The 26557-nt window shown below is 43.5% G+C and overlaps 1 protein-coding gene across 2 annotated transcripts in view; it reads left to right on the forward strand.

Moving 5' to 3' along the window:
* Positions 1–13791, forward strand: part of MAU2 (MAU2 sister chromatid cohesion factor) — a 158918-nt gene extending 145127 nt beyond the window's left edge. The window contains exons 17-20 of one of the 2 annotated variants that reach the window (XM_063914566.1): positions 1112–1202; positions 1745–1792; positions 8955–9082; positions 12530–13791. In XM_063914566.1, coding sequence (XP_063770636.1) covers positions 1112–1202; positions 1745–1792; positions 8955–9082; positions 12530–12604 — 342 coding nt within the window. In that variant the 3' untranslated portion in view covers positions 12605–13791. The remainder of the gene's footprint in view (positions 1–1111; positions 1203–1744; positions 1793–8954; positions 9083–12529) is intronic. The other variant, XM_063914567.1, reaches the window with a different exon arrangement.
* The last annotated feature ends 12766 nt before the right edge of the window (positions 13792–26557 follow it).

The raw sequence follows: 26557 nt of genomic DNA on the forward strand, positions 1-26557 counted from the left end.
CGTCCACCCTTTCTGATTTTTCACCGTTACCGGGCAGTTTTTAGGAATCGCCCCGGTTATCTACCTAAGGTGGTATCATCTTTCCATCTTAACCAAGAGATTGTGGTTCCGGCTTTTATCTCCTTATGATTTGTCCTCCAAAGAGCGGTCTTTGGCTATGGTATGGTCTCTCCGTATTTACGTGGAGAGACTGCCTCTCTCAGAAGGTCCGATACCCTTTTTGTACTTTTTTGGTTTTCACAAACGTGGCTGGCCTGCGAATAAGCAAACCTTGGCCAGATGGATTAGAATGGTGATTGCACAAGTATATGCACAGGCTGGTCTTCCAGCTCCTGCTACTATCAAAGCCCATTCTACTCTGTCTGTTGGACTTTCTTGGGCGGCCCGCCGTGGCGCGTCTGCTGAACAATTGTGTAAGGCGGCTAAGTGGTCCTCGGTGAACACGTTCATTAGGTTTTATGCCTTTGATACTTTTGCCTCCCAGGATGCTTCCTTTGGATGCCGGGTTCTTGTGCCCGCTACGGTGCATCCCCTCCAATGAGGAACTGCTTTAAGATATCCCCAGTGTATTCCCTGTGGTACACCGTGTACCCCCCTGCAGAAAAGGAGATTTATGGTAGACTTACCACAGTTAAATCTATTTCTGTAAGGTATACTGGGTTCCACAGGGCGCCCACCCTGACGCACTTAGCTTCTTTTGGTTTGTATGGCATTAGCCGCTGGTCCCTTCTTCTGTCGTGAGAATGTGTTTCTGCGTGATTAAATCTGCCTTCTGTTTTAACATTGGACTGGTTAACGAAACTGAGCTCCAGTGTCCGTAGGCGGGGTTATAGAGGAGGCCATGCAATGCATCCTGGGAACAGTCAAAGCTTTAGCCTGTTGGTGCCCCTGGATCAAGATCCAACTCTTCACCCCGATGTATTCCCTGTGGAACCCAGTGTACCTCGCAGAAAGATATTTAACTATGGAAAGTCCTCCTTTTTTTAAAGGTGTTTCAGTAGGGAAATAAGATAATTTTTTTTATTTTTCTGACTTGCGTGTTTAATCAGTTCCTGGGGCTATCTTCTAAGCTAAGGCACCCTGTAATATAATAAATCTAATGTTTCATCAGGAGAGCAACAATATGGTTGTCCCAGCGATGCAGCTGGCCAGCAAGATCCCAGATATGTCTGTGCAGCTGTGGTCCTCTGCTCTGCTTAGAGGTAAGCTCCGGCCTGTATTTTACCTTGATAGTGGTGCACTAAAGCTGACACAGTAATCATTCCAAAGGGTTTTTTTTTTGTTTGTTTTTTTTATTCCAGTTTGTAACTAGCTATTCTGAAATGGTCCACAAGATGACTCTACTGCACAATTGTCTCTAAACATGTAATATGTTATACAGCCGTCTCTGTTACACAGCCGTGTTAATTACTTGTTTAGAACACTAGGCCACAGTATCTGTATTAGAACAGGTAACAGTTGATTTACCGACAGACACAATACCGACGGCCATTGACCGACAGTCAAAATACCGACATTCATTATACCGACATGTCCAATTAGAACATAGACTAAAATGTTACGGACACGGAAGGAAATAACACAAGTAGTTATATCGAGCGCTACCAAAATCAAATATTTTTAGCATAAATTGAGTTATTGTTAATCTTGTTATATTGGACATGAAGTTGTGTTTATGGCAAGCAGGTAACATTTGGGTACTGTGTAGTATGCGTATTATAGACACCTTTTTTTATTCTTCCAGGCACTCACCTGAAACCTGATCATCACCTTGTGAAACTTAGCTTAAATGGTAACTCCATGTGGCAGTTGTTTGCTGAACTTAGATCATTATGTTGGGTACTACAACTGATGCTTGAAATAGGTCTTTTGCTTCAAATTGCCTGTTGAAATTGTATGATAAATAGCTGGCCTTCATTAGGTACATCTATAATCATGGAAACAATTGATTTTGTTTCTTCATGTTTACTGATGTTTCTAACAAAAGTAAGTTATACACACCATATCCACATTACTGCATTGGTGTATGTTTCAGTTTTCTGCTGCTGATATCGGGCATTCCTGTTTCTCTTTAAACCATGCTATCAAGAGGTAAGTTGTCGTACCCAGCATAATTTCAGTTGGGTATATCCCCCCTTTTTTTTTTTTTTTAAGTATTATTCTGTTTTACATTCTTGTTTTACTTTAAGTAGCATTATAATTTAAACTGCCACTACATAGTTGAGGGTGCATATGGAAACTTGAAGGAATATTCAAGTATGTGCACATAAAAGGTGTGTGATCATCACCTCAATAATAGTAGTTATAATAGTAATTGTTTTTTTTTTTTTTTTTGGAGGAGCCTAAATATAAAAGCGGAGTGAAGTTGTTACTAAATAAGTATATTTCTGCTGCGGGGTACACTGGGCTCCACAGGGAATGACATTGGGGTGTAGAGTAGGATCTTGATCCGAGGCACCAACAGGCTCAAAGCTTTGACTGTTCCCAGAATGCGCTGCCTCCTCTATAACCCTGCCTCCGTGCACAAGAGCTCAGTTTTGTAGTTGGTGCCATGCAGTAAGCAGGCATACAACAGGGGGGCTGCTCCTGCAGCCCTAAGAAGAAGCTTTTAAAGAAAATTGAAGACTTCAAGGGCTGCAGCAGAGACGCTGACTGTGTTAGATGTCAGTCAGACATCTCCTGCTGCAGCTCCATCACTTCCCCCAGCGGCGCTGTACACTCCCGCGCCCTGGTTGCCGGGTACCTACAACGGAGGCTCCGGTTTCCTTCCAATTAGTCACACACACGACCGCTGTCTCCAGGATTGCGTGGCCGCACTCAGAGAAGGAGGTAAGTGGGACCCGCTGTAAATCGTGATCACTCGCAGCTGGTGGGAAGCGGGCCGCGCGCACTGGCGTGGACACTGTGGCAGTACAGGGACCTCACTAGACCACCAGGGCTTGGGCACAGGTTGTTTTTCTCTTATAAAACCGTTTATTTACGCCCCCAGTACCCGGTGAAGTCCAGCAGGAAGATGAGGCTTTGACCTGTATCCCCTCCCCTAGCCCTAGGGTACCATTTAGAGTAAGTTTTCCCGCCCTGGAGCTGCATATCTCTCCCTTACTCCCTGTCAGCGTTTGGGCGCCATTGGGACAAGCAGAGCTGATCCTGGGACTGTTTGGGCAAATCCTCCTCTGTAAAGCCACCTGCCTGTCAGCGCTGTGCATTTTACAGGACACTTAAGTATTCTACATGTCTGCTGACAGTGTTAGTTAAGAAAAAGTGCATTTAGTCAGGGTTATTTAGTACAAGTACCCTGTGATATGCATCCAGTCTTTACTGTGCATTGTTATATCTATTAAGTGTATAGCTATACTTAGTACTGCTATTGTATTGCTAGTCCAGTGCAGTTTTATTGCATGCCATAATTTCTGCATTGTACAAACTGTGACTCTGTGTGTGCATATAGCTGCTGTGTGACCTCCATTTCGTGTATCTCACTCAGATAGCTATCCCTATATTCTATAACCTGAGGGAGCTACGTGCGTCAGGTTTATCATTAGTATAGGTAGTTCACAGGATATACTCAGTGTGTATTTTTCTCTGTGATCTGTAGTCACCATATACCTCTAGAATTCCCTGTTTGTGCTGAAATGCACTGCACAGGGGGTTCTTGTCAGGTACTGTGCTGCTGATATTGTACTGTGTTGCCTTGCATTGAGCTTTTGATTATGTCAGCTACAAAGGGCAACTGTCCTGGGGCTGATCCCACATCTCGTGGTGTTGACGCTTCAGACACATTTGAGGATAACATAGCAGCTGATGGTTCAGGTTCTGGGGGTTCCTTACCCCCCTAGTGGGACTGTAGCAACGGGGGTTCAAAATGACCCACCTTGGGCTACCTTCTCCACGCTATTGAATATGCTAGTAACTAGACTAACGCCCCTTATGGGACCTCCTGTGCCGGTACAACCGCTTATGGTCCCTGCGGTTAACCTGCCGTGGGCAGATCAACTGTCCAATCAGTTACAGCAATTGAACCAATCACTGACTACTAAGAAGTCTAGCCCTTGCTTGCCTAAAGACCAAGGGGTCCTCTAAGCGGGCAATTACTTCCTCACAATCCACCAACGTCCCAGACACCTCGTCTGATGAGGATGGCGTTTATACTGACCCCACAGATTCTGATCCCGATGCTTCTGATGGGGAAGCTGTTACACAGGTGGATGTTCCTGACTTATTGGAGGCTATCAGACTCATTCTTCAAGTTGATGATGACCTGGAGCCTGATGCTGCCTCTAAGAAACCGGACAGGTTTTAACGTCAGAAAGTGGTTAAACAAGTTTTAACTTACTCTGACCATTTAGTTGACATACGTCAGGAGTCCTGGGAAAATCCAGGAAACAAATTCACTCCTCACAAGAAGATGCTGGCTCGCTACCCCCTCGCGTTGGAGCCAAGTCAAAATTGGGTAACACCCCTGCCAGTAAATTTGCAGGTGGCACGGCTGGTGGTATTCTCAGCTCTGCCCGTAACTACCGTCACGTCCCTGAGAGAGCCAACTGATAAGCGTGTGGAGGGTTGTTTAAAGGCAATTTACACCATAACCGGTGCTGCGCATAGGCCCACCATTGCAGCGACATGGCCTGCAGAAGCTGTGGAAGCGTGGGTTCAGTAGCTGGAGGCGGAGTTACCGTCCAACGCTTCTGATCATGCTAGACCATGCTTGTCATATATTGTCACAGCGTCTCATTACATTAAGGAGGCGGCTTCTGATGCCGGTATTCTGGCGGCCAAGGCTTCTACTACGTCCATTTTGTCTCTCCGGATTCTCTGGTTACGGTCCTGGTCTGTGGATCAGGACTCTTAAGAAAACCCTGGAGGTACTCCCTTTTTAGGGAGACATTCTTTTCGCACAAGACCTCAACAAGATAGTGGCTGACTTAGCTTCTGCTAAAACAGCATGTCTGCCTAGTACTGCTCCTTCGGTGCCGAAGGCTAAGAGTACTCCATTTCGCTCCTTTTCTTCCTTCAGGGAAAGCAAAAGGTCAGGCATACCCTAAACAGGTTTGCACTTTCAAACCCAATAAGCCCAAACAGGCCTGGGCTGCCCGTCAGCCTGCTTCCAAAACTGACAAGCCTGCCGCATGACGGGGCTGGCCTCCATCTGGGGGATCCCAAGGTGGGGTGCCGACTTCTAGGGTATACCCACTTCCGATGCCTGGGTACGGTAAGTCGTCACTCGAGGTTACGCCGTATCCTTCAAGAATCATCCCCCTCATCGATTTTGCCTGACAGACGTCCCTTCGGATCAGGTGAAGGCAAAAACTCTTCATTCGGTGGTACAGTGCCTCCTGGACACAGGAGTGGTAGTGCAGGTGCCTCTGGCTCAGAGAGGCAAGGGGTACTATTAACCGCTGTTCCTAGTCCCGAAACCGAATGGGTCCTCCCGGCCCATTCTCAACTCAAGTCCTTGAACAGATTTGTGAGGGTCTCCAAGTTTCGTATGGAAACGCTTTGCTCTATTGTTCTGGCCTTGGAACCTGGGGATTATATGGCCTCCCTGGACATACAGGATGCTTACCTACATATTCCCATTGCAGTGTCGCATCAGCTGTACCTGAGGTTTGCGGTTGGCAACCTCCATTACCAATTTCGGATGTTACCTTTTGGTTTGAATACTGCTCTGCGAGTCTTCACCAAGGTCATGGCGGTAATGACGGCTGTCCTCCGCCGTCAAGGGATCAGGATCCTACTGTACCTGGACGACTTGTTGATCCTGGCAAATTCCCCTGAAATTCTCCTGCGCCATCTAAATCGGACTATCCAATTTCTGCAAACCCACGGGTGGCTCATCAACTGGAAGAAATCTTCCCTGGTCCCTGCTCAGAGCATGGTGCACCTGGGGGCGTTGTTGGACACTCGCAACCAGTGGTTGTTCTTGTCTCAAGAGAAAGTCCTGAAGTTTCAGGACAGGATTTGATGCTTCCTATCTCGTCCGCATGTGTCGATACATTCGGTGATGCAAGTGCTAGGTCTCATGGTGTCGGCTTTCGACATGGTGGCGTACGCTCAATTCCATTCCCGCCCTCTGCAGAAGCTGATTCTTGCCAAGTGGGACGGCCTGCCTCACCGGATCAGGTCTCAAATGATCTTCTTGTCTCCGGAGGTCCGTCTGTCACTGAGCTGGTGGCTTCAGGACCAACGATTGAGCAGGGGTCGTCCCTTCTGGATCTCCAACTGGGTTCTTCTGACGACTGATGCCAGTCTGAGAGGTTGGCGCAACACTCCCTTCAGGGTCGGTGGACCAAGGAGGAGTCTCTCCTCCCGATAAACATTCTGGAATTGTGGGCGGTGTTCAACTCATTGAACTTGGCCCAGCATTTAATACAGAACAGACCTGTTCAAGTGCAGTCGGACAAAGCCACCACGGTGGCGTACATAAATCATCAAGGCGGCACTCGAAGCCGCATGGCAATGAGGGAAGTATCACGGATTCTTCAGTGGGCGGAAAGCCATCTGCCAGCCATATCGGCAGTGTTAATTCCGGAGGTCCTAAACTGGGAAGCGGACTTCCTCAGTCGTCAGGACGTACACGCCGGAGAATGGAGCCTCCGTCCAGATGTTTCAACTCCTCATGGACAAGTGGGGCTTTCCAGATGTGGACCTGATGGCATCTCGACACAATTACAAGGTTCCGGTTTTCGGAGCAAGGACAAGGGATCCTCAAGCAGCGTTCGTGGACGCACTGGCAATTCCATGGAACTTTCGGCTGCCATATGTGTTCCCTCCGGTGTCACTCCTGCCCAGGGTAATAAGGAAGTTCAAGCAAGAAGGAGGAATCCTACTTCTGATCGCTCCAGCGGTGCCCAGATGGCATTGGTTCTCAGACCTTCAGGGTCTCTTGATAGCGCGTCCCCTTCTACTTCCGCAGCTCCCAGATCTTCTCGTTCGGGGCCCCTGTGTATATCAGGACTTAGCCCGGTTGGCTTTGACGGGCGTGGCTCTTGACGCTTCCGTCTTAAGGGCCAAGGGATTTTCTGAGGCTGTCATTCAAACCATGTTGAAGGCCCGGAAACCGCCTTCTGCTCGGATTTACCATAGGGTCTGGATTTCTTACTTTGCTTGGTGTGCATCTTATAATCATAACGCTTACAAGTTTAGTACGGCCAAACTTTTGGCCTTTCTACAACAGGGTCTGGACTCGGGCCTTCGTCTGGCCTCCATCAAGGTTCATATTTCTGCCTTGTCGGTTTGGTTCCAGAGAACAATTCAAATAGATGTGTTCTTTCCGTGCTCAACAGTAGAAGCTGCTCCAATTAAAAATGAAATTGTAGATAGGGTATGGGAGCGCTAATGTCTGTTGTATGTGTACCTGCAAAGTCAAACAAGTTAAAACAAAATAGCAAATATTGATTAAAAGTATTGACACTACTGCAATGCAGAATGTTTACACTCTTTTCAGAGTATTTGTATTGCAAACCGGGTTGACGGTATGGAGGTTTGCCAATGTCTGAGTTTCCGTATCCTTGCGGGCGGGAGGTGGATCCCCTATCTATCTGTCCCTCTCCTACAGCTATAGGTACACACATACAACAAACATTAGCGCTCCCATACCTTATCTCCAGAGAACAATTGCAACTTTACCTGATGTTCATATGTTTACTCAGGGTGTGTTGCGGATTCAACCTCCTTACGTCCCGCCGGTGGCTTCTTGGGATTTGTCGGTTCTGGAGGCGTTGTAAGTCTCTGTTTGAGCCTCTTGAATCAGCAGACCTTAAATGGCTTTCTCTTAAGGTGTTGTTTCTGCTGGCTATTGCATCTGCCAGACGGGTGTCGGATTTGGGTGCTTTGTCATGTAAGTCACCATATCTGATTTTTCACCGTGACCGGGCAGTTCTTAGAACACGTCCCGGGTATCTACATAAGGTGGTGTCTTCTTTCCACCTTAATCAGTAGATTGTGGTTCCGGCCTTTGCCTCTCCTGAATTGTCTTACAAAGAGCGGTCTTTGGATGTGGTACGGGCTCTCCGTATCTACGTGAAGAGAACTGCCTCCATCAGGAAGTCTGATTCTCTCTTCGTACTGTTTGGTTTTCACAAAGTGGCTGGCCTGCTCACAAGCAGACCTTGACCAGATGGATTAGAATGGTGATTGCACATGCTTATGTACATGCTGGTCGCCCAGCTCCTGCTACTATTAAGGCCCATTCTGCTCAGTCTGTTGGACCTTCTTGGGCGGCCCGCCGTGGTGTGACCCTTGAACAATTGTGCAAGGCGGCTACAGTGAACACGTTCATAAGGTTCTATGCCTTCGATACATCCGCCTCCCAGGATGCTTCTTCCGGACGCCGGGTTCTTGTGCCCGCTACAGTCCGTCCCTTCCCATGAGGAACTGCTTTAGGACATCCCCAATGTCATTCGCTGTGGAGCCCAGTGTACCCCGCAACAGAAAACGAGATTTATGGTAAGAACTTACCGTTTTTAAATCTTTCTGCGAGGTACACTGGGCTCCACAGGGCGCCCATCCTGACGCACTTAGCTTCTTTGGGTTGGTACGGCATTAGCCGCTGACACTTTCTCCTGTCGTGGGAATGTGGTGTATGTGGCTACTAACGGTTGTCGTTTCTTTTGCCTGCTACTGCATTGGACTGGTTAACAAAAACTGAGCTCCTGTGCACGGAGGCGGGGTTATAGAGGAGGCGGCGCTATGCATTCTGGGAACAGTCAAAGCTTTGAGCCTGTTGGTGCCTCGGATCAAGATCCCACTCTACTCCCCTATGTCATTCCCTGTGGAGCCCAGTGTACCTCGCAGAAAGAGATTTAACAACTGAGTTCTTACCATAAATCTTGTTATTTATTTATATTTTATACAATTAATTGTATTACTCCATTTTGTCATAACAGTATGTCTTGTAATATTGGATGGAATCTTTTGTTTTTGTTTGTATTTAATGTTTTGTTTGCGATTTACAGATCTAAATAAAGCATGTGGAAATACAATTGATGCTCACGAGGCAGCACAGATGCATCAAAGTTTCTCTCAGCAGCTGCTACAAGATCACATAGAGGCCTGCAGTCTTCCTGAACACAATCTCACAACGGTTAGTGTTGAGATTATCCAGTGTTTGATTCTGACTTTTTTAGCATTGCTATTATATAACTTAAAGATTCACAAAGAACATACAGATATAATGCAAAACTAATGGGGCATACACATTGTGCGATATGAACTACCCAAATGGACTATATAGTCCATATCTGTAGAAAACATAGTGCATATCGCACCGTGTGTATACAGTTTGTGGTGCCAATGTGCGCTCCCGTGGGGTCGGCATCGCAAGAAAAAAATAGACTGTGCAGGCAGGTCAATATTGACTATATCAGAGGTTCATATCATATAGGCCATATCGCCCGTAGCACAAATTGCACCATGTGTATGCAGCTTAAGGTGTATATATAGACTATTTGGTTCTTTCTAATGATAGAAAGGTAACAAGACAGTGTGGGCTGTGCAAGTTGCAGTCAGACTAGAAAGTGTTGATTTTAAAAAATGTTGTCCATCCCAGGGTAAATGAGGAAATAGGAAAACAAAAGCACAGATTGAGCATCCGCACAGGATCCCCACCCTACTTTAATCAAATAAAATTTCACTTGATATAAACAACTTGTGAAAGAGACCAACTACCATTAATAATAGTTCTATAACGGATAGAATCCAGTAGTCGGGTTGATGGTGCTCCCCTAAGTCAGTAAGAGACAATATGAAAAGTACAGAAAAAGAAGACACTTTTTTGGGGCACGCTTACAAAAGATAAATATTCAAAAAAATGCGTGTGCTGTTGAAGGAAATTTAAAACATAACTTTTAATACTTCACAGTGAAATAGTGTGGTGCCACAAATATGACTGAAACTGAACCATCCGAACCAAAACACCACTAGAAAAGTTATTTTTTGTGCAAAAAGAATTTATATTCAAAATCCAAAGAATTATTCTCAATGTTGCCTTGACAGTAATTAGGCTTTTTGATAAGTTATTTGGTGTGACTTTAAATTATGCAAACTTAAATCCTTATATATTCCAAGGACCAAAATATGCGTAATCCAAGTACCTAATATCTATTTTCAATAGAAAAACGCTTATTCAAGTGTCTCCTACCCCCAGTTGTTCTGGGTTCAGAAGGGTGAGATATCAATAATGCACAGAGTCCACATATACCCACATTAATAGTGGTCAAGCAGTAGTGATCTAACATAAACATGTCCAAAGGCACCACGTACGAAATACATTTTGCATTGCCATCAATGGTGTTTGTGTTCATATATTATGCATCTGGTTATTGTATCAATATTCCAAAGACCAATTTGTGTAGCCAGAACTCGTATAGAGTGGTAACAATGTAACTAATGAAATTTAGTCACTGCCATGATGCATAGTATTTTATTTATTTTTTCAAAAATTGTACCTCAAAACCCTTATATGCAGAGTACATAGTGTGAAATTATGTGACGTTTTAATTGTACTCTCAAAAAATAAATATATTGGGGGAGATTCAATTGTTTGAAAAGTCAGTTGGGCGTCTTTTTTTCCTCCGAATCTAACAGACAGGAAAAAACAGACACCCAACTGACGTTTCAAACATTTGAATCTCCCCCCAATGATAGTGATGCGGTAGAAGTAAAGAGCAGAGCACTTCTGCATTCAGTGTTGGACGGTTTCAGCACCAGTGATGTCGCGAGGCACTTGCAAGGGAACTGCACTAAATTTGCTGATGAATGGGTGCTGGAATAGTTGGAGAAGAAAAGGCAGTAAGACAGTTATCCCTTATTGTTATATTAAAGGGGGCCAGAATCGGCCAGTCCAATTATTAGATAGGAAAGACGTGTAAAAGAACTATTCTGCTGTCGGAGAAGGAGAGAGCAATGCCCTGGTGCACATACACATTGCAGAGCATCCCCTCCGCAATCGCTAATGAGAGAGAGTACTAAGGTAAAGAAGTGAATACCTGTATTAGGAGGGAGAGCAAGGGCGGTGTGCAATGCCGCAGTGTGCTGCTCCAATGTGACTTTCACCTTGCGATCTGCACTAACTTTCCTTGCGATTTTGACTATATAGTCAAAATTGCTAGCAAAAATCTCACCGTGTGTACAACCCCTAAGGCCTTTCCTTCACAAACTATTTCAGCACCCTCTCATCAGCAGATTCGGTGCAATTCCCTTGCAAGTGCCTCATCACATCAGGGGTGCTGAAACCATCTAACATTGACAGCAGAAGTGCTCTGCTCGTTACTTCTACCGCATCACTATCAATATATTTATTGTTTATTTTTTGAGAATATAATTAAAACTGCAATTATTTCGCAGTATGTTCTCTGCATATAACTGTTTTGAGGTGCAATTTTTGCAAGAAAAAATATGTATCATGGCAGTGACTAAATTTCATTAGTTACATTGTTACCACTCTATACGAGTTCTGGCTACACAAATCTGTCTTTGGAAGATTGATACAATAACCAGATGCATAATATATGAACACAAACGCCATTGATGGCAATGCAAAATATATTTTGTACGTGTACACATTGGCGCCTTTGGACATGTTTGTTAGATCACTACTGCTTGACCACTATTAATGTGGGTATATGTGGACTCTGTGCATTACTGATATCTCACCCTTCTGAACCCAGAATAACTGGGGGTAGGAGACTTTTGAATTAGCGGTTTTCTATTGAAAAGAGATATTACTGGTACTTGGATTACTCATATATTTTGGTCCTTGGATTATATAAGCATTTAATGTCGCATAATTTAAAGTCACACCAAGTAACTCATCAAAAAGGCTAATTTCTGTCAAGGCAACTTTGAGAATAATTCTTTGGATTTTGAAAAGAAATAATTTTTGCACAAGAAATAACTTTTTCTAGTGGTGTTTTGTATCGGATGGTTCAGTTGCAGTCATATTTATGGCACCATACTATTTCACTGTGACAACATTTTTTTTATGGATTTCTTTTCACCTTAATCCAGAGACAGTGGAAATATTTTTAGGGTCTATAGTAATGCATTGTTGGATTTTCATAGTTAAAATCCTGGTCTCTGCAAGATTATTGTGTACTAGTCAGATATTTACAACCTATCAGAGTTTTTTTTTTTTTCCCCCCCCCCTCTTACAGGGTTTTAGAACAGCAGTATCTATCCGTTGTAGTATATTTACTACAACTGATGGATACTGCTGTTCTAAAACCCTGTAAAAGGAAAATAAGAAGAAAAAACTCTGATAGGTTTTAAATATTTGACTAATACACCTATATCCCTGCCATAAAACAGGCAGTATTTGTGACGTATGAGGCCAGGTTTGAAACTTGCTGGTTTATTCTGTATACCTCATCTAATAGGTCTATTATACCATTCCTCATGTTTTTAATTTTATATATTTATTAGAATTTTCAGGAATCTTGGATGTGGGTTCATTGATTTTACAAATGGTGTTTGTGTTTTGTTTGTTTTTTCACTTGAACACCTCACTCAACCTTTTGTGTTCCTTTTACAGTGGACGGATGGGTCACCACCTGTACAGTTTCAGGCTCAAAATGGACCCAACACCAGCCTGGCTAGCCTTTTGTGAAGACTAAACCCTTGTTTAAAACATAACGGACTTATACAGCGGACTCGCTCGCTGAACAGGATCCTCCTCTACAACCGGAACTGTGGAGGGTCTGGAACTGCAAGAGAATGCACGACGCAGTGGACATCAATCCTACAGATGAAGGGACCATGTTCCAGACAAGCCAACAATACACAGAAAATCATTTCTAAGGTCCTCCTATCAGAGACTCCATATTTTGGAGACTGACCTACATGCTGCAAAATTCTGACACTCCCGTCTGCAACTGATACTGGCTCCCTCCCCAAGTGCATGGTGCGTGGCTAAGGTCATACCTTCCCTACAGCACGATAAGGGGATTAAAATTATTTTGGAACTAATTTTTGTTCTATATTTAATATCTGCCTTCAACTTTGTTTCCCTCTACTGAATAGATTTAACAGAGAAGGGCATTTTTTTAGATTTTATATCCATAAATATATATATATATATATATATGAAAAACTTAAGTTTATCAATGTTTTAAACTTTTCTGTGCACAAAAAATTTGATTTTGTTGGGATAGGGGGTTTTTCGTTCCCTCTTTCATTCTCCCTTTTGGATAAATTATATTTTCAGGGGAATGGTTTTGATATTTGATAATAGTTTTTTAGCAAGCATCACACAGCCCTTTTGCTAAAGCAAACAGGCTGCCAAAGGACTAGCCATTAAATCATGAGTAACTTAAGAGTGAGGGATATTAGACAACTTAAACTGATTGAGGTTTTTTTTTTTTTTTTTAATTATCAGGAAATATTTTAAAACTTTTTTTTTTTTATTTATCATGCGTATACCTGTAAGTATTGTCACATGAAGAATGTTTAAGTGAACTTTTGATGCCCCTATGTTCTCTATTACTGTTAAGAAGTTAATAAGAAGTTATTGTAAATTATTCTGCTTATTGTGGTCCCATGCTCGCAACCTCCAGAATAGCAACTATCCTTAAAATTGCCATACCCGTACATCAATGTTGTATCACTCAGGCAAGTATTCTTGTGTGTCACAAGGTTAGAAATTAAAATAACACTCCCCCCTTCCCCACCTTTCATTAAATTCCCCTATCTGTATATTATTTGGGCATCAGAAGTGTTGCCAGTGGTTCAGAAGTTTTTATTTAAAAAGTTATGGTTCTTGCTCAATAGATATTAAAGCTCAAACTATTTTTCAGAGTTGTGAATAGTGCCTCTATTTTGTTGTAGGGATTTGAGATTGTGAAGAGTCTCTACAGGCAGGCAACAATAGCCTACTAGAGGAGACATTTATAAAAAGTAGTCTTTTCCCATGGGGTGCCATATTACAGAAATTACATGCCAGTCAGGACTTAAACAGCATGTGTAGAAAATAGGGTTCTCTGCTCACAGAAGTTTAAGGATTGTGCTGACATTTAGCCACCTATGATTTGTCAGTCTCTAAAGTCATAAAGAAAAAAAAATATTAAGAATAATATTCTATTGCCAAGTAACCACAGACGGAGGAGCTAGGAATATAACTTTTAACCCCTTTGCTGCTAAAGCTTTTCTCACGCCTAGCCTGACCCTCCTTTTTTTTTTCCTACTGGTCACATTCTAACATCAATCAGGATATGTCTTCCATTTTGTGGCATGCCAGTGTGAGAGTCTGCATCTTCCAACGCAGATTTCCTGGCCCGGCAGAGGAGTTTTGGCGGCCATTCTGAGTAAGATTAGGTTTGCAATGGTGATCTGATGCTTTCTAGGCACAGAAATAAGGCCACTTGTGTGTCAGCGGGATCAGTATGAGATCCCGGCAGTCGGGAGCCCGACAGCCGGAATCCTGGCGGTGAGCGCGGCGTGTCTACTCGTGGGCTCCCTGCGCTCGCCACGCTTCTGGCATGGTGGCGACCTATTCCCATCTCAGGTAGTGGCGTAGACCACCACCCAAGTGGGGGAACTACCCGGCGGTCGGGATTCCAGCATCTGTATCCTGAGTGCCGGGATACCGACCGGCGGTCAATTGACTGCCTCCCGTGTCAGCAAGAGACGTCTTTTTTTTTTTTTTTTTTTTTTTCCTTCTTTTCTTCTTAATATGCTTCCTGCAGCATTAATGCACTTGTGCAATGTTGCACAGCTGTTGCATAGAAAGATGCAGTTCGGGTTCAGTACTGTGCAACTATGAATCAGTCCCATTAACCACTAAGGGGTATGTTCAATAGGAGTCGGATCCATTCCGACATGCAGTTGTCGGAATGGATCAGACAACCCCTATTCAATGGACGGCCAAATCCAACTGTCGGATTGGTCCGTACACAGGGACCCGTCCTGCCGCTGCTGACAGCGGCTGCAGATGTGCTGACAGCAGCGCCAGGTGCGCAATGGCGGTGGGCAGGAGTGGGACGGTGGTGTGGGTAAGCTGGGGAGCAGAGATCGGCGGCAGGAGGAGTTGGCTGCAGGGAGAGATGTGCCTGCGGGCGGCGGGGAGAGCACAGATCGGCAGCCGGCGGGAGGAGCTGGCTGTGGGGAACAGGTTGGCGACGGGAGGGAGGCGCTGCAGGGAAAGAGGTACCTGGCCTGGGGCCAAATCATTTGAAAGGATTCCTCTATTTAAAATCCTGTTTCCCCTGAATTGAAGCTAACACGGAGGAACTCTAGTCTGGTGAATCTATTCTCACCAGTCACCAGACAATACAGTCTGCAGTTTTGATGTATATGTGGAGACAAGCCTGACTTGTCGTCTGCAGTGAAAAGGATTACTAAATGTTTTCATAGTACAATAAAAAAAATTAAAAAAGAACTGAAATCCTAACCATTATATAGGCATTTCAGCAGACGCCAGAGTGATTGTGGTTTCAAAAATCAATTCAGAGAGCAAAATTAATAAAAATGTGTGATAAACCCCAAAAGTGAAGAAGTAATCTCCATGTTATTACCACGTTACTTGTTGATAATCAAAACGCCACATATGGCATTGATATACAATAAGATGCATATCCTTTTCATGTGATTACAAGTTTTTTTTTTGCCTTGCCTGAAGCTTAGACACCACCTACTTGTACACTACAACTCATTGATTTCCATACACCCCCAGATTCTTCAATTTCTCTGTAAAGGATGAACTTGATACGTGTGTTTTGCACAGAAATTAGGCTATCTACTGTGACTCGGGGGTTGCGATATTTCCCGGAGGCCACATCATCTAACTGTGAGGCCACTTTTCTTGAGGTAAAGAAGTCTGAAGGTCACGAGGTGCTCATAGTGATTTCAGATACATGCCCAAGCTATTTTGAAACAAATTTGTCAACAGATACACAATGGAAGAATTGTGGTGTTCGCCTTGTATTGTGATACTGTGAACACTTTTGAAAACGTGTAAATTGGTTCATAATTGGCTGCCATAGTCACTTTGACAATTTTAGGGCATATTTTGCGTGAAGTTGCTCGCCTTGAGAAGGTTTCTCTTGGTGAGCGGTATATGTGATCGTCCAAGGCTGAACAAGCTTGAGGGATCGCAAAACAGGAGGACAAATTTACCAGTGTGTTCCTAACAGCTTGACAGATCCGTGCTGCTCTGATGGAGATGAGGAAGAAAAGTGTGCTAGTTGTGATCGTCAAACTCCGCCTCCTGGCCGGTGGCTTGAAGAGTTGTGTTGCAGCCCGAAAACCATTGCTTAAGCCCATAAATAAAAAGAGGCTATTGAGATCTGAAATGCACAGAAGCTGGACCACTAGTCAGTGGAAGAAGGTTCATCTCACAGCCTAATTGAAGTTTGAAATGTTTGGGTCCAAGAAGCGCAAGTTTGTTCGTCATGTGACAGGCACGCGCATGCTTCCTGCGTGCGTTAAGCAGACAGTCAAGCATGGAGGAGGTTCCATTATGGTCTGGGGTTGTTTTGGAGGTGGTGCGGTTGGTGGTAGTGGTGGTGGTTCGAAGGATTCATGGACTCCAAACGTTAACACAACATAACTGGTCCACCATGCCACCACTTTTGGCACCTGCCTTATTTGTTTCACACTACAGCAAGATAATGATCCAAAACATACCTCCAGTCTTTGCAAAAAGCAAATTCAGTCAAAACAAAAACTGGTGCTGAAGAATATGGTTTGGCCACCCCAGAGTCCTTATTGCAATCCAGTTGAACTCCTTTAGGATCATCTGGACAGGTGTGTTCGAGATGTGCAAGTAACAAGCCAAAATCACCCCTGGGAGTTTCTACAGGGCAAGTGGGATGAAATCAGAGATGAAACTTTAGACAAGTAGACAGAATGCCCTGCGTTTGCACCGCTGTGGTTGCTGCTAAGGGTGGATACTTTGAGAAAAATTTTTATGGATTTCAAAACTCAGTTTCTTTGTAAACAATGTGCATGAGTACAAAACATGTTTATTTGCAAAATAAATCAACAATTTGGATGGTGTATTGAAATTGAGTAGTAGTGTAACTAAGAACATTTAAACATTCTGCCAATTCAGTATAATTTGTCGATGATGATAGTAGGTAATATTGACCATTATTATGTAGATATGAAATATTGACTTTGAACATGTCTGCATGTGAATTGTCAACATTCTGCATGGACCGACAGCAGAGGGTTAGGTTACAGGAGGGGAGGTATGGGTTAGTCACTAGGAAGAGAGTTAGGATGAGAAGTTAAGGGATATACTCACCGCTGGATCCACCAGTAGTAGTCATCACCTGACCGTAGGACCCGGAAGACGCCGCAGTGCCAGGTAAATCGCCACTAGACCACCAAGGATGTTTTGTTCGCATTCTGTGTTAACATTTCATCAGTATAGACAGATGAATGTTGATGTGGTCAGTGTCTATATCGGATCGGGGTGAGCGCATCGAGGCCCCTTTTTGTGCTTGCTGCATTCGCCACTCTGCAGGCACGGCGGCTCACTTCACACACCACAGGTTCTGTTCTCCCTCTATGGGTGTCGTGGACACCCACAGAGGGAGAATCGCCTACCTTGCCGGTATTCTGGTGGCGATATTGTACCCTTGTCAGGATTGCGGCTATCGAGATACCGACGGGTGTATTTTAAATGCATACATCCTGCATGTATAAACAGCCCTCAGAACATTCCACAGCAAGTAATCATATGGTTATTATGGCCCATAAGTTTAATTGCTGTGGAGTGTCTAGAGTGCCATTTATTGCCTGCTAAAATATATATTTTATTTTTTTGAAGTGAGGTAACATGTTTATAGTGCGTCTAGCCACCTCATATTAGCATACTAAGTATTCTACTTATTGCTGTCTTAGAATGATTTGTGACACTTATTTGAAGTGATAGAGGTTTATCGAAAACACAGGTTCTCAAACTCGGTCCTCAGGACCCCACACAGTGCATGTTTTGCAGGTCTCACAGAATCACAAAATAAATAATTAACTCCACCAGTGGACCTTTTTAAAATGTGTCAGTGAGTAATTACTACACCTGTGCATCTGCTGGGTTATCTGCAAAACATGCACTGTGTGGGGTCCTGAGGACCGAGTTTGAGAACCTGTGATCTAAAATATATAACGTTAACAAAATTCTAAAGGCTAATTGATTTTGAAAACCTAAGCCAGGCAGCCAAGTATGAAGGCTATAAGTTTCCATATTTAGTTTTAGAAGTTATAAGGGCCAATTCAATTGTTTTGGGCATCTCATTCCTGTCTAAACGGGACTGTTTAGACACCCAAACAACTAGCACAATTCAGTTGTTTGTGCGCACTTGCATGTTGTGGCCACACAGGGTTTAGCAGTTTAAAACTACTGCTTGGATGCCCAAAGTGCTGATTTAGCGCATTTTTCTTCTCACACTTCAGGACACTGCAAAAAGAAAGGTCATCCCTGCAGCTACCGGGCATCTAACCGAGGCAACAATTTAAACTGGTCTGTTTTGCGCCCCCTAGTGGTAGCCATGGGGTTCATGTAATTAAAATATTACTTTTCTCCTGTAGTTACTTGGCACCAGGATTTTTTAAATTAACATTTGTGGTCAACAAGATTCCTGCCCTTTTCCATGTTTTATACTGTGTAGTATAGACAATCTTTCTGAAGTGATTTATATTCATGGATGGTAGTGTGATGTTCAAGGAAGAGGTTTCTTAATTACCACTGAGTCGCTTAACCCAGAAATTGAAACTTATGTTCCCACATTTCCTGTTTTAGCCTCTGATCTTTTTCTTTTTTTAAATATATATATATATATCTTTTGGAGTAAAACATGACTGTATTTTACTGAGATGGGTGGTCTTGCTTTACCTCAATTTAATGCAGCATAGTGTTTGTAAATCTATAATTTTGTCATGAAATTGTTGGGTGTAGCACTATTGTCCTTTTAATATTAGAATAGAATGGGTTTAGTTTCCACATTTTTCAAAAAGTCCTTTAATTGAATATTTTTCTGCAAACTAAAAATATTTGCCTTGCAGATTGCTCATACAGGCTTGTAGTTAGTGATTCCATAGAAATATAATCTTTACGGGGACATGGAACAATTTGCAATCCAATGGAGATTCCCGCAGGACTCACCAACAGTTATTTCAATGTAAATTTAAAAAATAGTTCCTTTTAAAGCATGACTTAAAGGGTACCCTTGAGGAACTTATTTTGTAACTGCAGGTTTTGTTAAATCTCCTTCAGAGCTAGCATTTTAGAGAGCACAATACAGCTCTAATAAATATATAAAAATGGTTGCTAATACCTGTGGATGCAAGAACCGTTCACACAGACGTTTGGGGTAATGCAGTTAAAATATAGGAAACAGTGTAGATGGGGGAAAAAATAATTAAATATACCAACTGTGCTGCGTTGGGCATTCTCATTGCTTATTGAAATACTGCTGAGACAGGATGCGGTCGGGATCCTGGTAGAATACCGACACAGCAGCATCCCACTGTTAAGTATGGGGGTTTTGGTTAGGCTGCGTGAGGGTGGGATCTGTTGAGATTTTAACTGTCGGGGAAACTGGTTGGGATTTCATACCCATCCCGCTGAGACAGTGGGACAACATAAGCTGGCCACCTATGTACATGAACCACGAAAGGAACACTAAGTCCCAAAATTGATTTCATGGAGCATTTCTGATTAGAAAGATTTTTCTCTTCCCACGACACTACAGTCCTGACGCTCCTCTCACATGTTTAGAATGGGTTGGGGCTGTATTGCTGCCACAGGTTCTATTACCGCTGGACACCCACGGGTGGGGATAGCCCCTGCTTAGCCGGCTTTCTGCATTATCAGCGGTCAGGTTTCCGGCGTCTATCATCCCGTTTAGAATCATGGGGAATATATAATAGGGTCTGAGTTTGCCGGAGGTACGGGATGCCGGCCAATCTCTGATGTCTCTTTAAAGCTGCACTCATTTAAAACCTTGCCTTGTAAATGATTGCCACTTTAAAAAAAACATCAGCGATCGGCTGGTATCCCGCACCTCCGGCTAACTCAGACCCTGTTACATATGTCCACATGTGCAGAATGGATCTTGTTACAGGTCAAGAAGCTGAGAATGTAGTAATCTGCGATAATGTGACAACACTACCCTCGTGTATAAATCGGCCAGTCCACACTGCATTTCTGCACAAGCCTCCAAAGCAATTGCTCACACTCTGTCAGCTACTAAGCACCTTCAGTATACTGGTTTGAGGCCCCTTCTGTCTCTTCCCCTTACTCAAACACATATGTTAACATTATTGTGACCCAAAGTATAAAACAAACATGATTTTTTGTTATAATACAATTAATTCCTTTGTAAAATGCAAAACAGTGGGGCCTTCTGAGTGGTAATAATACAGCCTGAGTATTAGCCGATTTGTAGAGTGCAGTTATTGAGGCACATAACCGTCATGGAGAAAAAGCCACTACAAAACTTCCTCAGGATACACAGTGAATATGCTCATGCCAGTTTATGTTCACACTCTTATTAATACAAGTAAAAGGTGAATATGAACAAAACTTCAGCTGTGACACGTTAATACACTTGTGGGTATGTGTCAAGTACTCTAAATGTGTATTTACTGTATTGAGAAAGTAGGTTTTTGCTACTATGGTTTAAAGATGCTAGCATTGTGTGGTACCTGTTACAGTTTATTATTTTGTAATGCTGATACTTTGTGGTACGTGTTCAATTATGGATATATAGTTGAAGATCATGATGAGGTTGCCTTTGAATGTTCATTCTAATCACTATGATTGAAAACAAAATTGTGCCTGGTGTTCAGCATCAAGTGTCTGAAAAGCCAACACTCACTCATGATGTAAAGCTTGTTTTCCTCAGTCAGACTCTGCAGTGATTGACCAGCCCTACTGTGCAGGCAATTCTGTCACACCTCTCCCATGCTAGTAGTAGTGTATATATCCTGTTAGGTAGGGGAACGCCACAACAGGAACCGCATATATTTTTAAACAATAGCTGTAACATTTTTATGTATATGTATATTGGTTTATTATTGTATATAAAGTTGCTATTTATAGAGGGAAACTTATTTTTTATAAAATTAGTTATTGTAACTGCTTAATTTGATAATATCCTTCAGTTTAAGTTAGTATGAAAAATTACCTCACTAAATGTTTTCATTTTATTTTATTTTTTTGTGTGTACCTTTTTATTTGATAGTTTTAAATGCAGCCTGCTAACTGGGATTTTTTATTAATTTGTTCTAAAAGAGTGAATAAAAGAATTAAACAATCTGTTGTTCAGTACATACTTAAAAACAAATTATTATTATTTTTAATTACATTCTAGACTGACCGTATACTGGATAATGTGCATTATCGCCTTTGACATTGTGGAAATAACTCTGGTCATTTCAATGCCAATCAATGTACTACACTCTAGGTCAGTGGTTCTCAAACTTTTTTGAATCACAGCGCCCTAGAGTACAAGATTATTATTTTTTTTCACGGCACCCCTAGGCCAAAAGTTTCTTATTGAGAAACTTAGAAAGAAATATAAAATTAAGTAAATTGTGTTTGTCATTTTTGGGTTCTATTGTGTGGTGAGGGACAAGATTTGCTTCTGTTTGTCCAAATATTTTATGATTGACAGCCGGCAGCTCTGGTTTTGCCTATTACATTGACCATCAATATTTTGAATTGGTCCTGTACCACAAATCCAAGGCACCCCTGCAAGTGTCCTGCAGCACCCCAGGGTACCACAGCACACAGTCTGAGAACCATGACCTAGGTAGTAAAACAATGTAGATAAACCCTATTTAATGGACATGTGTTATACTCCCAAGTTTAATGTTTGGGATAGACAAACCAATAGGGAATATTATATAGAAGTCCTCCTCCAACAGCACAAGGCGCAGCTTTTTTTTTTTTTTTCATAAGGTGGGTATGCACCTATACAGCCATCTGCCCGACTCTTGCATAGGTGTACATGCAGGACCTGCTTAATACACTCCTGCAGCTGTCTGGATCGGGAGGTCGCATCTTATGTGCTGCTTAATATTTTAGATGCCGACCTTCCGATCCCATAGAAGACCTTACACACTAAATTATTTCTATCACAGGGTCATAGGGGGTCAAGCTGGGTACACACTACTCAGATGGTTGGGACCGATTAACCCGATCAGCCAAGTGATCACAAAGGTGTATATAAAAGAGGTGTCTTTGACACCAGAAATTCCCTGGCTAAAGTTCAGACATCTAGCTTGATAAGGCTCAGAAGTGTTTGTCACTTAAATGCAAAGTGACATTAAAGAATAATAAAAAAAAAAAATTAAGAGCCAAATAATACCATTGAATTCCTGCGCACTTTTTCCTTTGTGTGTTTTTTTTTCTTGTTTTATCAGTATGTATTAAGCAGAGTAAAACATTCTTGTTTTAAACATGTGGTATTCTTCCTAATGTGAAAAGTATATTGTGTAGTTTACAATTATATATGTGGCATAAAGCATGTGAAAGATTTATACACACAATGTAGATCCTTTCTGTATGAGGTATAATTATAGAAACATAGAGTTTGACAGCAGATAAGAACCACTTGGCCCATCTAGTCTGCCCCTTTTTTTTTTTTTTTTTTTTTTATCCTTTAGCCAATCTCAACCCTTTTTTAACCTTAATTATTTGTAAGGATATTCATATGCCTATCCCAAGCATATATTGCTCTACAGTCTTAGCATCTACCACAGAGGTTCTCAAACTCGGTCCTCGGGAGCCCACACAGTGCATGTTTTGCAGGTAACCCAGCAGGTGCATTAATTACTCACTGACACATTTTAAAAGGTCCACAGGTGGAGCTAATTATTTCACTTGCGATTCTGTGACAAGACCTGCAAAACATGCACTGTGTGGGCCCCCGAGGACCGAGTTTGAGAACCTCTGCTCTACCACCTCTGATGGGAGGCTATTCCACTTATCCACTACCCTTTCTGTGAAGTAATTTTTCCTTAAATTTCCCCTGAACCTCCCCCCCTCAAGTCTCAGTGTATGTCCTCGAGTTCTAATACTTCTCTTCCTTTGAAGAATGTTTCCCTCCTGAACTTTAAGACCCTTGATATATTTGAAAGTTTCTATCATGTGTCCCCTTTCCCTTCTCTCCTCCAAACTATACATGTTAAGATATTTTAGTCTTTCCGGGTAAGTTTTGTGATGTAGGCCATGCACCATTTTAGTTGCCCTTCTTTGTACACTCTCTAATGTATTTATATCCTTCTGGAGATATGGTCTCCAGAACTGGACACAGTATTCCAGATGGGGCTGAACCAATGACCTATACAGTGGCATTATCACTTCTTTTTTCCTGCTACTGATATCTCTCCCTATGTAACCAAGCATCTGACTAGCCTTTCTCATTGCTTTGTTGCATTGCTTTCCTGCCTTCAAGTCACTTGAAATAGTGACTCCTAAATCCCTTTCCTCCTCAGTAGTTTCCATTATAGTACCCTTGATACTATACTTAGCCTTTGGGTTTTTGAGACCCAAGTGCATGATTTTGCATTTTTCTCTGACGTCCTAGTGGATGCTGGGAACACCGTAAGGACCATGGGGAATAGCGGCTCCGCAGGAGACTGGGCACAAAAAGTAAAAGCTTTAGACTAGCTGGTGTGCACTGGCTCCTCCCCCTATGACCCTCCTCCAAGCCTCAGTTAGATTTTTGTGCCCGAACGAGAAGGGTGCAAGCTAGGTGGCTCTCCTGAGCTGCTTAGAAGTAAAAGTTTAAATAGGTTTTTTATTTTCAGTGAGTCCTGCTGGCAACAGGCTCACTGCATCGTGGGACTAAGGGGAGAAGAAGCGAACTCACCTGACTGCAGAGTGGATTGGGCTTCTTGGCTACTGGACATTAGCTCCAGAGGGACGATCACAGGTTCAGCCTGGATGGGTCCCGGAGCCGCGCCGCTGGCCCCCTTACAGAGCCAGAAGAGCGAAGAGGTCCGGAGAAAGCGGCGGCAGAAGACGTTCCTGTCTTCAAATAAGGTAGCGCACAGCACTGCAGCTGTGCGCCATTGCTCTCAGCACACTTCACACTCCGGTCACTGAGGGTGCAGGGCGCTGGGGGGGAGCGCCCTGAGACGCAATAAAAACGATATAAAAACCTTATATGGCTAAAAAAAATGCATCACATATAGCTCCTGGGCTATATGGATGCATTTATCCCCTGCCAGTTTCCTGAAAAAAGCGGGAGAAAAGGCTGCCGTGAAGGGGGCGGAGCCTTTCTCCTCAGCACACAAGCGCCATTTTCTTTCACAGCTCCGCTGGAAGGACGGCTCCCTGACTCTCCCCTGCAGTCCTGCACTACAGAAACAGGGTAAAACAGAGAGGGGGGCACTATTGGCAGCTAATATATAAATACAGCAGCTATAACAGGGAGTAACACTTATATAAGGTTATCCCTGTATATATATAGCGCTCTGGTGTGTGCTGGCAAACTCTCCCTCTGTCTCCCCAAAGGGCTAGTGGGGTCCTGTCCTCTATCAGAGCATTCCCTGTGTGTGTGCTGGGTGTCGGTACGATTGTGTCGACATGTATGAGGAGGAAAATGATGTGGAAGCAGAGCAATTGCCTGTGTTAGTGATGTCACCCCCTAGGGAGTCGACACCTGACTGGATGGTAGTAATTAAAGAATTACGTGACAATGTCAGCACTTTGCAAAAAACTGTTGACGACATGAGACAGCCGACAAATCAATTAGTGCCTGTTCAGGCGTCTCAGACACCGTCAGGGGCGCTAAAACGCCCGTTACCTCAGATGGTCGACACAGACCCTGACACGGATACTGAATCCAGTGTCGACGGTGACGAGACAAACGTAATGTCCAGTAGGGCCACACGTTACATGATCACGGCAATGAAGGAGGCATTGAACATTTCTGACACTACAAGTACCACAAAAAAGGGTATTATGTGGGGTGTGAAAAAACTACCAGTGGTTTTTCCTGAGTCAGATGAATTAAATGAGGTGTGTGATAAAGCGTGGGTTTCCCCCGATAAAAAACTGCTGATTTCTAATAAATTATTGGCACTATACCCTTTCCCGCCAGAGGTTAGGGCACGTTGGGAAACACCCCCTAGGGTAGATAAGGCGCTCACACGCTTATCAAAACAAGTGGCGTTACCGTCTCCTGATACGGCCGCTCTCAAGGAACCAGCTGATAGAAGGCTGGAAAATATCTTAAAAGGTATATACACACATACCGGTGTTATACTGCGACCAGCGATCGCCTCAGCCTGGATGTGCAGCGCTGGAGTGGCTTGGTCGGATTCCCTGACTGAAAATATTGATACCCTGGATAGGAACAGTATATTATTAACTATAGAGCATTTGAAGGATGCATTACTATATATGCGAGATGCACAGAGGGATATTTGCACCCTGGCATCTAGAGTAAGTGCGATGTCCATTTCTGCCAGAAGAACGTTATGGACGCGACAGTGGTCAGGTGATGCGGATTCCAAACGACATATGGAAGTATTGCCGTATAAAGGGGAGGAGTTATTTGGGGTCGGTCTATCGGACCTGGTGGCCACCGCAACGGCTGGAAAATCCACCTTTTTACCCCAGGTCACCTCTCAGCAGAAAAAGACACCGTCTTTTCAAACCCAGTCCTTTCGTCCCTATAAGGGCAAGAGGGAAAAAGGCCGCTCGTTCCTGCCCCGGGGCAGAGGAAGGGGAAAAAGACTGCACCATGCAGCCTCTTCCCAGGAGCAGAAGCCCTCCCCCGCTTCTGCCAAGTCCTCAGCATGACGCTGGGGCTCTGCAAGCAGACTCGGGCACGGTGGGGGGCTGTCTCAAGAATTTCAGCGCGCAGTGGGCTCACTCGCAAGTGGACCCCTGGATCCTGCAGGTAGTATCACAGGGGTACAAATTGGAATTAGAGACGTCTCCCCCTCGCCGGTTCCTGAAGTCTGCTCTACCAACGTCTCCCTCCGACAGGGAGGCAGTATTGGAAGCTATTCACAAGCTGTATTCCCAGCAGGTGATAATCAAGGTACCCCTCCTACAACAGGGAAAGGGGTATTATTCCACGCTGTTTGTGGTACCGAAGCCGGATGGCTCGGTGAGACCAATTTTAAATCTAAAATCTTTGAACACTTACATAAAAAGGTTCAAATTCAAGATGGAGTCACTCAGAGCAGTGATAGCGAACCTGGAAGAAGGGGACTATATGGTATCTCTAGACATCAAGGATGCTTATCTCCATGTCCCAATCTACCCTTCTCACCAAGGGTACCTCAGGTTTGTGATACAAAACTGTCATTATCAGTTTCAGACGCTGCCGTTTGGATTGTCCACGGCACCACGGGTCTTTACCAAGGTAATGGCCGAAATGATGATTCTTCTTCGAAGAAAAGGCGTATTAATTATCCCTTACTTCGACGATCTCCTGATAAGGGCAAGGTCCAGGGAACAGTTAGAGGTCGGAGTAGCACTATCTCAGGTAGTGATACGTCAGCACGAGTGGATTCTAAATATCCCAAAATCACAGCTGATTCCAACAACACGTCTACTGTTCCTAGGGATGATTCTGGACACAGTCCAGAAAAA

Source organism: Pseudophryne corroboree, chromosome 1, assembly GCF_028390025.1.
Source record: "Pseudophryne corroboree isolate aPseCor3 chromosome 1, aPseCor3.hap2, whole genome shotgun sequence".
In the NCBI taxonomy this organism is placed as follows: Eukaryota; Metazoa; Chordata; class Amphibia; order Anura; family Myobatrachidae; genus Pseudophryne; species Pseudophryne corroboree.